The 15430-nt window shown below is 41.7% G+C and overlaps 1 protein-coding gene across 1 annotated transcript in view; it reads left to right on the forward strand.

Moving 5' to 3' along the window:
* The first annotated feature begins 244 nt into the window (after nucleotides 1-244).
* AVEN (apoptosis and caspase activation inhibitor) overlaps nucleotides 245-15430 on the forward strand; it is a 192210-nt gene continuing 177024 nt past the window's right edge. Inside the window, exon 1 of the mRNA XM_061430665.1 lies at nucleotides 245-641. Coding sequence (XP_061286649.1) covers nucleotides 396-641 — 246 coding nt within the window. The 5' untranslated portion in view covers nucleotides 245-395. The remainder of the gene's footprint in view (nucleotides 642-15430) is intronic.

Here is a 15430-nt window from a genome sequence, read left to right on the forward strand (position 1 = left end):
AGACCCTATGCAAATACACCATATCAATATTTCTTTATTCTTTTAATAAAAAATGAATTCATATTACATTAGCTGTTTATTTTATAACCCATCCTTTTACTTACCACGGCCACTCCCCCAGAAACACCCCTGCTCCTGACCTGCAGCTCCCACTGGTCAGGCCTTTCCTACAAACCCTCGGCCCTCCCGGAGCCCCGGCTCCGGCCCCACCTGCCAAGCCTCAGGGCAGCCCCGCCCCCGCCGCGGCCGGCTTCCATCCCCGGCCCCGCACCCCGCGCTCGCTGACACCTAGGCCCGGCGCTCGCGGCTCCTCCGTGGGGCCCGTTTCCGGTGGGGCAAGGGCGTCTCTGCGGGCGGCCAGCTCCCGCGCGCTCAGCATCGCCGGCGGCAGCCAGATGCAGGCGGAGCGAGGAGCTCGGGGCGGCCGGGGACGCCGACCCGGCCGCGGCCGGCCGGGCGGCGATCGCGACCGCGAGCGGGCGGGCGCCGGGACCGCCGTAGCGAGAGGTGGCGGTGGAGATGGAGGCGGCCGCCGAGGCCGCGGCCGGGGGTTCCGGGGCGGCCGCGGTGGCCGAGGAGGAGGCGCCCCGCGAGGCGGCCGTCGGGAGCCGGGAGGCTGGGGCGCCAGGACCAGCGAACCGGTAAGAGGCAACGGCGGGAGGGGTCTAGTGGGGGTCGCAGCCGCGTGGGACCGGGGCTGGTGAGGGACCCCCTCCGCGACTTAAGAACCGGGAGCGGCGTCCGGGGCGCGCGCCAGTTGGGCGGTGACGGCGCCTGCGCCGGGCGGGCGGCGAGCGGAGGGCGGCGGGGGCGCGCGCCGGGCTGTGCACGTGGCGCGGCTGGGGTGAGCTCCTTGTTGCCGGCCTCTCCGCTGCGCACCCGGAGGTTCGGGGCGGAGGGCTTCTTCAGTTTACCTAAGGGCTCTTGGCCCAGTTATTAAAGAACCCGGCGGTCGAGCCTGTGGGTCCGCAAGTCTAGGGGGCGCGATGGGTTCGGGTACGGTGTCAGTGTGATGGGCAGGGCAGCCAGGGCGTGGTTTCTGGTGCCTGACCTTGCAGAGAAATGTTTATGTTAGTAAGAAAGAAGAGATTTGGGGCTCAGTTTGTTCACTGCCTGTGCAATGCGTGTCACACAGTAGTCTCAAAATAAATGTTTATTGAATGAAAGAATGACCCCGACGGGCTGGACTCTATACTATTTGGGGCCAGCATCAGATGCATAGTTCGTTTTTTTTTTTTTTAATAACGTAGTTCTCTGTTATTATATATGTATAGGAATCAGAGGTCATGGTCTTCATCTGTCTGAACTTGCAATCTGTAAATGTTTCAGCAGTCAGGTCTCAATTTTAATAGTATAATCGGGCGTATTCACACATTCATACTTGAAAATGTCTTACAGCTTGAAGCAGGGAATGATTTGGGGACAGACTTTTACTATATTGCTATCTTAGCTAAAGGAGTTACATCACTGTCTTTATGAACTATTCTGCTGTTATTTTAACATTTGTAGTACAAAACCGTCTTTATATTTTGAATTCCCATGTGCATAGAGTGAAAATTTATTTTTGGTTAGAATTTCCTATTACTGAAGTATTTATAATATCTTAAGGGCATAATAGAATGTCCCTAAAGAAAGGAGTTGTGTACAGAAAGAGAATTGGAAGAAACTGAAAAAGCTTAAAATTAGGTTTGGCATATTCAACCTTGATTAAGGTAGATAATGAGTAAAATTTGAGAGGTATGAAGAAATTCTTAACTCACCAGGAAATGAACCTGAGCAGTCCAGTGCACACTGTATATATCACATTTTGTCTCTATAACATAATGTATATTAAACTTTATTACAACTTTTTTATAGCAACTTGAAGTTTAAACAACTTTGAATTCACTTCAGTCCCTCAGTCCTGTCGAACTGTTTGCGACCCCAAGTACTGCAACATGCCAGGCTTCCCTGTCCATCACCAACTCCCAGAGCTGGCTCAAACTCATGTCCATCGAGTGGGTGATGCCATCCAACCATCTCAACTTTATAACAAATTTATTATATGCATACACACACTTTATGGCAACCCACTCTAGTATCCTTGCCTGGAAAATCCCATGAACAGAGGAGCCTGGCAGCCTACTGTCCATGGGGTGGCAAAGAGTTGGACACAACTTAGCAACTAGAACAACAAAACAATGTAACTTTTCTATGTATAAAATCTTGTTTTTATAGATTAACTGTCTGGCTTAAGCTCTTGTAGCCAGTAGTGGCAGAGCTGGGATTTACACCCAGCTGCCCTTGCCCAGGGCTTCCCTGATGGCTCATTTGAGAATCCACCTACAATGCTGGAGGTGTGGGTTTGATCCCTGGGTTGGGAAGATCCCCTGGAGGAGGGTATGGCAACCCTCTCCAGTATTCTTGCCTGAAGAATCCCCACGGACAGAGGAGCCTGGTGGGCTACAGTCCATGGGGTTGCAGAGTCGGACACGACTGAGCGACTAAGCACACACAGCCCTTGACTGTGTTTTATTTCTCATATGTTTGTGAATCAATTACTGCTTTACTGAGAACAAAGCAGACACTCCTTGGTTGCAGGGATCATGTTTTAACAGTAATTGTAGTTGTGGTCTCTTTGGTATTTGGTCTTCATTTAACTAAATTGAGTAAAATGATAGATCATCTAGAGATGATGAATTTAAAATTTGCACTAATATAGTAACTATTAAGACTTCAGGTTTTTATCAATTTTTAGAATGGTCTGGAAAATTCCATCTCTTATTTTCTTGTAGTATTTTCTCACTTTACAGTTTAAGGATTCAGTGTGTCAGTGAGCGTAGATGCTTGGCACAGTACCTGGGGAGTAGCTGCAGACACTCTTGCTATCACCATCATGTTTTCAAGTAGAGCTGGATGAAGAGAGGTTGGAAAGATTATTCCTTCATTTTGGTTTAGGTTGGTGGCCTCTGAATCACTCCTGCTTCTCAGGTTCTGAAGTGCTGTTCCTATTTAGGCTTGCTAAGAATACCATTCTTGATGCCTAAAGACTAAATGGGACAAAGTTGGTTAAGCTGCCTTTGACTTCTTGTTCTCATATCCTACGGTGTGTTTGTACCCCAAATGGAGACTCATTGAAATGATTAGAAAGAAAAAATTTACAACAGAGTTTTAGTTTTGTAAGGACCAGGTACCTAACTCCAGAGTATAATACTGTCTGTTCCCTTTGCTTTCTGCTTTCGACTACTACGGATACATGACTTGGAAAAGAGAACAAAACAACTTCTTGATATGTAATACCCCACAGTAACTTGGTTATGTTGAACCTACTGGGCATTTGCTCTTAAATCATTCCCTCTATAGATGTGAACCCCAAATCTATGGAGTTTGAGTAAGCATGTCGTAAGGCTACTTATTTTCATTGAGTATCTGCTAGAAGTGTAATATTGTACTTAATGCAATCATTAACTTAAAAATTCCCAAGTACTAGCGTTTTCTTAGTTTAATCTTTTTGATGAACTGTTAACACAGTAAGTCAAGGCCTGTTAGCAGTCATTGGAAATTTTTTTCTTCCCTGTAATATTAATGGTAACTCACATTTATTGAGCACTTAGTATGAGATCAGAAAACTGAGGCACAGTTACGAGACGTTAGGTAATTTACCCAGTATAACTCAACTACCAGATTGCAGAGCCTGAACTCTGCCCAGGCATTTTAGCTCTGGAGCGACTTTGAGATTCGAAGAGGGGATGTGTGGATCCTTTTCACATACCTGTTTTCCTGATATTTGATATAAGGTTTTAAGGTGACACATACCATTTTCAATTATTGTGGGTGTCAGATCTTTGCTTTCTTGCTCCATGTTTATGTCAGTCGCTTTTACCCATTTTTAGATTCATTCAGTTTAGTTCAGTCGCTCAGTCGTGTCCGACTCTCTGCGACCCCATGAATTGCAGCACGCCAGGCCTCCCTGTCCATCACCAACTCCTGGAGTTCACCCAGACTCACGTCCATTGAGTCAATGATGTCATCCAGCCATCTCATCCTCTGTCGTCCCCTTCTCCTCTTGCCCCCAATCCCTCCCAGCATCAGAGTCTTTTCCAATGAGTCAACTCTTCGCATGAGGTGGCCAAAGTACTGGAGTTTCAGCTTTAGCATCATTCCTTCCAAAGAAATCCCAGGGCTGATCTCCTTCAGAATGGACTGGTTGGATCTCCTTGCAGTCCAAGGGACTCCCAAGAGTCTTCTCCAACACCACAGTTCAAAAGCATCAATTCTTCGGCGCTCAGCCTTCTTCACAGTCCAACTCTCACATCCATACATGACCACAGGAAAAACCATAGCCTTGACTCGGCGAACCTTTGTTGGCAAAGTAATGTCTATGATTTGAAAATGCTATCGAGGTTGGTCATAACTTTCCTTCCAAGGAGTAAGCGTCTTTTAATTTCATGGCTGCAGTCACCATCTGCAGTGATTTTGAAGCCCAGAAAAATAAAGTCTGACGCTGTTTCCACTGTTTCCCCATCTATTTCCCATGAAGTGATGGGACCGGATGCCATGATCTTCGTTTTCTGAATGTTGAGCTTTAAGCCAACTTTTTCACTCTCCACTTTCACTTTCATCAAGAGGCTTTTGAGTTCCTCTTCACTTTCTGCCGTAAGGGTAGTATCATCTGCATATCTGAGGTTATTGATATTTCTCCTGGCAATCTTGATTCCAGCTTGTGCTTCTTCCAGCCCAGCGTTTCTCATGATGTACTCTGCATATAAGTTAAATAAGCAGGGTGACAATATACAGCCTTGATGTACTCCTTTTCCTATTTGGAACCAGTCTGTTGTTCCATGTCCAGTTCTAACTGTTGCTTCCTGACCTGCATACAAATTTCTGTCCAGTAAAAGATAAGACAGTTGTTTATGATTGCATTAAGGAGAGTAGACTTGGAGGCTATTTTTTTGGATGAAACATTTTTGCTTTGCAAACAGAGATGTAAATCCTTTGCATGAGTAGTCAGTCATTAATACTAGATGCTTCTGACGTTTTTACTGCTACTATTTTACTTAGTAAAATGGAATTCTCTGACTTTGGTGTTCAAGCTTAGTGTGAACCGGTAAGAAGAAACAATGGCAAATCAAAGTTACTGGGTGTCAAAGGCACCTGCTGTTTCATTGTGGCTGAAGGGAGTCACTTGCATCATGTCAGCCAGCTCTCAGAGACTGAGAGCTATTAAAGCTCAAACTCAAATGACAGCCTCTAGACGGCATTGCTCCTATTTTCAGAAAGCTTGAAATAAATTAGGTTAGAAACTGAACGTGCTTAAGTGTCCCAAAAGAAGATTGCTTTGAGATTAGCTTTTGGTAATCACAGAATTGGCCCTCTCCCCTGCTGCTGCGAACTGCCGCTCCAACCCTGTAACTATTTTGGCATCCTTATCCTTCCTTGCTAATGTACCTGATGGAGGTCTGCTTTTCTCGCTGGCCATTGCTTCTTTTACATGTTTTCATTATCAACAAAGGCAACTGATCCTCGAAACTTCCTGCTTATAGCCTGCTTAAAAATATTTTGATAAATTATGTAAGAGGTTGTACTTTGTTATGAACTTTTAAATCAATGGTTCTGATTGTTTCAGAATATAAAATTTCCAACATAAAATAAATATATGCTGAAAACTAGTCATTTAATACTCACTGTCATTATGTATCTGTTCTTCCACCTTTTTCTTTTCTTTTTTTGGTATTTTTTCTTGCAGTCTGAGGTATAATTGATATATAACTGTTTACAAGTTAAGATGTGCAACATAATTTGGGTACATACATCATGAAATGATTATCATGATAAGTTTAGTGAATGTCTGTCATCTTATATAGATGCAAAATTCAAAAATAAGAAAAAATTTCCTTATGATGATTTACTGTCTTAACTTTTACGTATAACATATATCAGTGTTAATTGTTTTTATTGTATTGTACCTTAAGTCCCTAGTACTTATTTATCTTATAACTGGAAGTTTATATACCACCATCTATTTAAGAACCACATTAATAAACTCTTTAGCAGTAAGAAGATTGATATTATTCCTTATTCTTTCTAACTTTTGTTTTAATTTCACATCTCCCACAGAATTGGGCCCAGTGTAATATATTTTTGAACTTGAAAATTTTTTAGTGATGATCCTTTCTGCTTCCTTATAAAAAACTGTGATTTAAAACAATGTAAATTCGAGACATAGAGAACTGACCTGTGGACACAGGGTGGGAAGGAGAGCGTGGGATGAATGGAGAGAGGCGCATGGAAAAGCATACATCAGCATGTGTAAAATAGATAGCCAGCGGGAATTTGCTGTGTGACTCAGGGAGCTCAAGCCAGAGAGACAACCTAGAGGGGTGGGATGGGGAGGGAGGAGGGAGGGGGGTTCAAGGGGGAGGGGACATATGTATACCTTTGACTGATGCATGTTGATGTATGGCAGAAACCAACACAATATTGTAAAGCAATTATCCTGCAATTAAAAATAAATTTTAAAACTGTTTTGTAACCTTAAGGTTTGGGTATAAGTTTTTTCTTTTAGACTAAATTAAAATCACATTGATTTATAGCAGTATATTTTAATTAGCAATTGTTAAATGTAAGATTTTGTGAATGCATCACACTTTCCTTAGTGAGTTTAGTCGGGTGTCTGTGAATGAATATTACTTATTGCCTGAATGAGACAAGATTCACCATCAATTCTCTTCCCAAGTTTTGTTTTTAAAGATATAGGTACTGAGGAACATAGTTCTCATACATTGGTAGATGGGAATGGTTGGGGTTTCATCATATGTCTCACTCAGTTCTTTGAATGCCTTTCTGGTTATATGCCAGAATCATTATTGTAAAACATTTGAATACTCTGTCAGCTGACAACTAGATTAGGTCCCACTTCAATTATGTTGAAAACAAGGAATTGGAAACTACTTATTTGGGAATGGTCTTTAGAGTTACACTTTTTCAACATCTACACCTATATTTCAAATTACCTTTTCTTGGGGTTCAGGGAACACAGCACAGACTGAGAATGGCCGAGAAGTTTCCTTGCCCTCAAGGGCTAAGTGTCCTGTATTTCTTTCTTTCTCTCTTTTACAAAATGTTTTTGATGTGGACCATTTTAAAAGTCCTTACTGAATTTGTTATACTATTGTTTCTGTTTTCTGTTTTGGTTTTTTGGGCCATGAGGCATGTGGGCTCTTAGCTTCCGAGCCAGGGATGGAACTTGCACCCCCTGCATTAGAAGGTGAAGTCTGAACCACTGGACTGTGAGGGAAGTCCCCATGTCCTGTATTTCCAAGATAGACTGCTCTTAGGAAAGAGTATGGACCTTGAATATCTGGAACTTGATTCTTTTAAAAACATGCGTGCTCAAAAACCCATTGAAAAACTCTTTATGAACCCCCAGACCTCTGCTTGCTCCATCTGAGGCCTGGGGACTAAGATCACATTACTTAACGAGCTCTTCTTTCTATCTGGAGCCTGTGTGGAGCCTTGTGAAAAAGGTAATGCCTGGGAACAGAGAAAATCAATATGTGAAGACTGCTAATTGCAGGACTGTCGAGGCCCTGTTCAGGGTCTCCTCCTTAGGCATGCTCTTCCTGAATATCCTGAACCACAGCTCCCACTTGGCTCAGTGCTCCTTGTTTGAGCTGCCTTGTCATCTTGCCTCAGTTCTTGACATTCTGATTTGTATTAGACAACCGGGGCTTGCCTTGTTCACTGTTCAAAGTTGGAAAAAAAAAAAAATCACAGTACTAACCCTCCCTCCCCACAACCTGCTCAGTGGGGCTTCCCCGGTGGCGCTAGTGGTAAAGAACCCGCCTGCCAATGCAGGAGATCGGGAAGGTCTCCTGGAGGAGGGCATGGCAATCCACTCCAGTTTTCTTGACTGGAAAATCCCATAGGCAGAGGAGCCTGTCAGTCTGTAGTCCATGGGTCCATAAAGAGTTGGACACAACTGAACACAATATAGTTTAATGCAGTTATTCACCAAGAGGGTTGGGGTGTGTTTTTGTTTTTCTTTGGTGGTTTTTTTTTTTTGGTTTCTTGACATGTGCAGAATAATGTTTTCAATTTTCCAACTTTTGTCAATCTTAGTAATGTTACTGTCTTTATTTTAAACTACTGCTGGGATGGAAAACGGCAAGCTCGTAATTCCAGACTACCAGGCTGTTTCCTGGGGAATTAGGTAGTAAACCATTTCTGCTTCTTCCTGTTTTCTTTAGAAAAAGTAGTGATTACTTTTCACAATCCTGGGTAAGTAGCCTCTAGAGAGGCTGTGTAAGTTGTTGGGTCATAACCACACCACAGCATGCCTGACTTACTGTTTTTAAGAAATTAACTTAAATGGCTGTGAAGGTGTTTTCTATTCAGATGTCACTATTTTCTGCTGCACTTTGGATTACCAATGGGAGAAATAAAGACCATATTGACACAATTATTTCTATTTTATAGAAGCAATAAAGGAGACACAGGTTGGATCCCTGGGTCGGGAACATCCCCTGGAGGACAAAATGGCAACTTATTCCAGTATTCTTGCCTGAAAAATCCCATGGACAGAAGCCTGATGGGCTACAGTCCATGGGGTTGCAGAGTCGGACACGACTGAGTGACTGAGCACGCATGCACTGATTAACTTATTAGGGCACTACATTCATTCTCTTTAAAATATCTTTCTCTTTTGTTAGAGCCATTTGTGTGTGTACATTGAGGTACCAAGAATAAGTTCTTTAATACTTTTCCTTTTTTCCTTTTGGATGGAAATAATCAACAACTTCGGTCTGAATATATTCCAAACAGGTGTCATGGAGCATTGCTTTGGGAATTGTTATAGACAGTCTCTGAGTTTAAAAAATTAAAAAAAAAATTATTTATTTATTTTTTTAAAGTCACTCAGTTGTGTCTGACTCTTTGCGACCCTATGGACTATACAGTCCATGGAATTCTCCAGGCCAGAATACTGGGGTGGGTAGCCTTTCCCTTCTCCAGGGGATCTTCCCAACCCAGGGATTGAACCCAGGTCTCCTGCATTGCAGGTGGATTCTTTACCAGCTGAGCTGCAAGGGAAATCAGTCCCTCACTTTTGAGTGGATTGTGTCAAAGGATGTTGAGAAATACAAATTGATATGTGAAGTTTTATCCTGGTGTTGCAAGAATGCTGTTTTTAGAATTGGACTGACCTAATGTTTGTCAACCTTAAATTAATTAAGACAATTTCTGTAAAGAACAGTATTCCCAAGGATGCTGTTTGTACCATCCATGTCACATCACTGGTATGTGCAAATAGAATTAAAATTAGAACATAGGAGATTGATAGAATGAATTCCCTATTATACCTATTTAATCTTGCCTTCATCTTGCTATTAAGGACAGATACAAATATGTCTGATCCTTAGTACCAAGTCAAACATATTGAGGGATGCTGCTAAGTCACTTCAGTCGTGCCCGACTCTGTGTGACCCCATAGACGGCAGCCCACCAGGCTCCCCCATGCCTGGGATTCTCCAGGCAAGAACACTGGAGTGGGTTGCCATTTCCTTCACCAATGCATGCAAGTGAAAAGTGAAACAGAAGTTGCTCAGTTGTGTCCGACTCTTTGCGACCCCATGGACTGCAGCCCACCAGGCTCCTCCATTCATGGGATTCTCCAGGCAAGAGTACGGAGTGGGGTGCCATTGCCTTCTCCATACTGAGGGATAGGAACCACATTTTAATATTAATATAGGCAAAGCTTTGGGATGGCAGAACTTTCATCTAAAATTTATGTATACTCTTGGATATATCAGTGCTGTGATTCTTCCATTTCTCTATTTAGCTGTGGAAAGTTACACTGGGAGATTGTCAGTGGATGTATATTCTGAGATAGTCACCAAATCTAGCTGTCTATAGTCTCTGGCTTGAAAGGACCATTAACATCAGCAATTTGGAAAAATGTAAAATACTTAACTAGCCTTCACTCTCAAAGTCTAAGAAAGTGTGAATTTCATTTAAAACGTGGATTTAGTGAATCTAAAGTTTACATCCCAGTAGCTGGATTTGCGATGTTGCTATGCTATGCTAAGTCACTTCAGTCGTGTCCGACTCTGTGCGACCCCAGAGATGGCAGCCCACCAGGCTTCCCTGTCCCAGGGATTCTCCAGGCAAGAACACTGGAGTGGGCTGCTATTTCCTTCTCCAATGCATGAAAGTGAAAAGTGAAAGTGAAGTCGCTCAGTCACGTCCAACTCTTAGCGACCCCATGGACTGCAGCCTAACAGGCTCCTCAGTTCATGGGATTTTCCAAGCAAGGGTACTGGAGTGGGGTGCCATTGCCTTCTCCGAGGACTAGAATATTTCAGTCTCTCTCTCTCTCTCTTTTTTTTTTTACTACAAGGTTTATAAAATATGTCTTTGTTTAATATTTGGGTTAATAAAAGCCTAATCTTATTTTATGCTACTGAAAAAGGCTTAATCCTTGTTATAGATACACAAACTTCAAGTCCTTCTGAAAAACTTAAATGAGTTCTCTGGGAGCAAAGCTCGATTAAAAAATGAGTATTTTTAGAGAGACAGAGTTTGGCTTCCTTTTTTTCCTTACTGCCCTTCACCCCACTCCCAGGCTGTGTTTTGGTTTCCTGCTGCTTTTTTATGTTGGCAGGCTATGATTTTATGGACTGGTTTTTATTAAGTTTATTTTTAATTTTTATTGAAGTATATTTGATTTACAATGTTGTGTTAGTTTCGGGTATACAGCAAAGTGATTCAGTTATACATACACATAAATCTACTCTTTTCCAGATTCTTTTCCAATATAGATTGTTACAGAATACTGAGTAGAATTCCAGTGCTGTACAATAAGTCCTTGCTGTTTCCCTGATAAGTTTTAAAAGGTATCTTTCTTTTCTTCACAGCCAGGAGAATCACTGAATTAAGACATGACTAGAAAATGTTATTTTAAGAGCGGTTATTTTATGTACATTGGAGGGGGAAATTAAGGAGATAAGGCGGTTTTTCATTTTTACAATTTGGAAGTAGACTTAAAATGGAAGGTTTCTAGATGGAGTTGGCAGGTAGAGGGGCTTCAGGTTTGTATCTCATCTGTTTTTGGCGTGGCTTCCTAGGGGTCAGGGAGGAGATGGGAAATGTCTGTTGATGTCAGGCTGTCCATGCTGGCGGGGGCACCACGGTGATCCCATGTAGGATGGAGTCCCTGAAAGCTTAAGTATTAGAGTTGAATTATGGACAAATAGGAATTACTGTTTTTAGGTGGTAGATAGCAGGACTTTATAGACAAATGAATAGCTAAGGTATAACTTCTCAAAACCTAAGTATCTTATTTTTCCCTGTCTCTCTTCCTTTCTTTCCTTTTTCTCCCACCTGTGTTTTTGTTTTTTCACTTTTCTTTCAGGGGTTATATCTCATGGTGATCAATGTGTTTTGCAGTTTAGCAGATGCTTAGAATCCTACCTTCCAACCCCCACTTATTAGTTGTAAAACCTCAGGAAAGTTGCATAAACTTTCTAAAGCTCAGTTCTCTTACTATATAGGGTAAGAGTGTCTACCTTACGAAATTGTAAAGACTGAAAATAGATGAACACAATCAAAGGTGGCTCTTTTATCTACATTCACTCCGCTGTCCTCATCCGTGCAGTCTTCTCAGAGTATACAGGGGAAATGCAAAGCTACACACTTAGTCATATACATGAAAGCTACACACTTAGTCATATACATGAACTTACATTGTTGTTGTTCAGTCGCTCAGTTGTGTCTGACTCTTTGCAACTCCATGAACTGCAGCACGCCAGGCTTCCCTGTCCTTCACCATCTCCTGAAGCTTGCTCAAACTCATGTCCATTGAGTCAGTGATGCCATCCAACCATCTCATCCTCTGTTACCCCCTTCTCTTTCTGCCCTCAATCTTTCCCAGCATCAGGGTCTTTTCCAATGAGTTGGCTCTTCACATCAAGTGGCCAGGGGTACTGGAGCTTCAGCTTCAGCATCAGACGTTCCAGTGAATATTCAGGATTGATTTCCTTTAGGATTGACTGGTTGGATCTCTTTGGTGTCCAAGACTCTGAAGAGTCTTCTCCAACACCACAGTTCCTTTGTCAACAAAGTGATGTTTCTGCTTTTTAAAACATTGTCTAGGTTTGTCATAGCTTTCCTCCCAGAGAGTAAGCGTCTTTTAATTTCATGGCTGCAGTCACCATCTGCAGTGATTTTGGAGCCCAAGAAAAAATCTGCCACTGCGTCCACTTTTCCCCCATCTATTTGCCATGAAGTATTGGGACCAGATGCCATGATCTTTTTAAGACTAAAAATGTCTCGGAAGACTTTTTAGTGTTTAATATGAGAGACTTTTTTTTTGAAGCTGTCAGTTTGGGATTGATCACATATGTTAGAATATGTTAAGTAGGCAACAGCTAATGATTTTTAATTATTTAGCCAAATATATTTTATCATTTTATGAGGCTATTTTCATGATTCTTCTGAAGATTTTGGCTCCTAATTTAGTTTGTATTTTTTAGTACATCCTGGATGACACTCACTTATGTGTGACTGATGCACACTACATCATGGTTTCCATTATGTGATTTTTTCAATTCTAAACTCATCTCAAATTTGACCTCTTTCAACACGCCTCCCCATGTTATCAAAATCAATCTGTTACCTTTCCTTCTCTTTTGTATCAGAGAAAAATGTATCTTCTAAGACCAAAAGTTCTACCTATTCTTTTAAATTACAGAAAAATACCAAGAAAAAAATAAAAAGTACCATGGGGCTTCCCTGGTAGCTCAACTGGTAAAGAATCCTCCTGCAGTGCAGGAGACCCTGGTTCAATTTCTGGTTCAGTAAGATCCCCTGGAGAAGGAAATGGCAACCCACTCCAGTATTCTTGCCTGGAAAATCCCCGTTGACAGAGGAGCCTGGCAGGCTATAGTCCATGGGGTTGCAAAGAGTAGGACAGGACTAAGCACGATAATATCACCACCCAGATATAACCACTGTTTAACATTTTGATGTTAAATGAAACTGGAAAGATGTCATGATAAGACTTTTAAGGAAAAAAAGATAATATGTGTTTACTGGACAATTATAAGATATAGACACGCATTTAAAATATCCTAAAAGGGTATGAATGCATATCAAGCTATCTATGTGGAGTGGGGAAGATAGAGTTTGTGGAATTTTATCGTTCCCTTCATTCAGTTTTTTTTTTTTTTATAGTTGTGTGTTATTAGAAATATAAATATATGCCATTTTGGAAAGAGGATTCTACAAATGAACTTTGATTAGAAAATAAGATGAGTCAGGTGGGCAAGAGGATATGCATTTACAAATCATAGGGATTATCTTTGGGTGGAAGGACTGAATAGTGTCATGCATCATACAGAGGGCTTCCTGTGGAAAGAGGATCACTTTAGCTTGGACTGGTTATGTTCCTGTCTTTTTTCCTATTTCTCTCTCTACATATACACACACTGTTTTGTTTTTTTCTTAAAGATTTCTTGAATCTTTAAGAGTAAATGGTAGACATGATGTCCCTTTACCCCTAAATACTGCAGTTGTATTTTCTAAAAGCAAGGCAATCCCATATATAACATTAGCACAATTATCAAAATCAAGAATTAAACAGTATTGTACAATGCTGTAATCTAATCTTATTGAGATTTTTCCAGCTGACCCAATAATGTACTTCGTTAGGCTTTGAATCTCAAGGGAATGACATACAGATGTAGGACAATTCACTGTGGCACTTACCGTGGCATCCTCACTAGTCGATTTCTGTTAAGTGGCTGGGTTCTCAGTTGCCTGTTTCCTGCTGTTTTTTATTTTTATTTTTTTTCAGCCTCTACACTTCTCATTTTACAAGTTACTGGAAATTCTTTCAGTAAACTTATTTTCTGCCTGCTGCTACTGCTAAGTCTCTTCAGTCGTGTCCGACTCTGTGCGACCCCATGGACTGCAGCCCACCAGGCTTCTCTGTCCATGGGATTCTCCAGGCAAGAACGCTGGAGTGGGTTGCCATTTCCTTCTCCAGTGCATGAAAGTGAAAAGTGAAAGTGAAGTTGCTCAGTCGTGTCCGACTCTTAGCGACCCCATGGACTGCAGCCCACCAGGCTCCTCCACCCATGGGATTTTCCAGGCAACAGTACTGCAGTGGGGTGCCATCGCCTTCTCCTCTTGTCTGCCTGAGTTAGCCATAATTGATTTCTACAGTTTGCAACCCAAACTTTGACTAATAGATTATCTTTTTCGCACTTTTTCAAAATCTTATTCATCTTCACACGCTCAGTTCATTGAAAGTCACCTTTTTTTTTCACGAAGCTTCTAGTTTTCATCAGCAGTTTTACTTTGTAAGTAGAGCACTTAGTGTTCATCTTCATTTTATTATAGTCAGTTATTGTGTATTACTGTCATTAATTGTAAGCTACTTGAAGGCTGGTACATGTTATAGCATTGTGATGTTTGGGCAAGTAGAGGATTTATAAGGTAAAAGGGGCAAGCTAGAGAGGTAGTAAAAACAACACCCAGTTGTGGGTGTGACTGGTGATGGAAGTAAAGTCTGATGCTGTGAAGAGCAATATTGCATAGGAACATGGAATGTTAGGTCCATGAATCAAGGCAAATTGGAAGTAGTCCAACAGGAGATGGCAAGAGTGAACATCGACATTTTAGGAATCAGCGAACTAAAATGGATGGGAATAGGTGAATTTAACTCAGATGACTGTTATATCTACTACTGCGGGCAGGAATCCCTTAGAAGAAATGGAGTAGCCATCATAGTCAACAAAAGAGTCCGAAATGCAGTATTTGGATACAATCTCAAAAATGACAGAATGATCTCTGTTCATTTCCAAGGCAAACCATTCAACATCACAGTAACCCACGTCTATACCCCAACCAGTAATGCTGAAGAAGCTGAGGATGAACGGTTCTATGAAGACTTACAAGATCTTCTAGAACTAACACCCAAAAAAGATGTCCTTTTTATTATAGGGGACTGGAATGCAAAAGTAGGAAGTCAAGAGATACCTGGAGTAACAGGCAAATTTGGTCTTGGAGTACAAAACAAAGCAGGTCAAAAGATAACAGTTTTGCCAAGAGAACACAGTGGTCATAGCAAACACCCTTTCCAACAACACAAGAGAATACTCTACACATGGACATCACCAGATGGTCAATACTGAAGTCAGACTGACTATATTCTATGCAGCCAAAGATGGAGAAGCTCTATACAGTCAGCAAAAACAAGACCGGGAACTGACTGTGGCTCAGATCATGAACTCCTTATTGCCAAATTCAGACTTAAATTGAAGAAAGTAGGGAAAGACACTAGACAATTCAGGTATGACCTAAATAAAATACCTTACGATTATACAGTGGAAGTGACAAATAGTTTTAAGGGACTAGATCTGATAGAGTGCCTGAAGAACTATGGATGGAG

This window comes from Bos javanicus, chromosome 10 (genome assembly GCF_032452875.1).
Source record: "Bos javanicus breed banteng chromosome 10, ARS-OSU_banteng_1.0, whole genome shotgun sequence".
Lineage (NCBI taxonomy): Eukaryota > Metazoa > Chordata > Mammalia > Artiodactyla > Bovidae > Bos > Bos javanicus.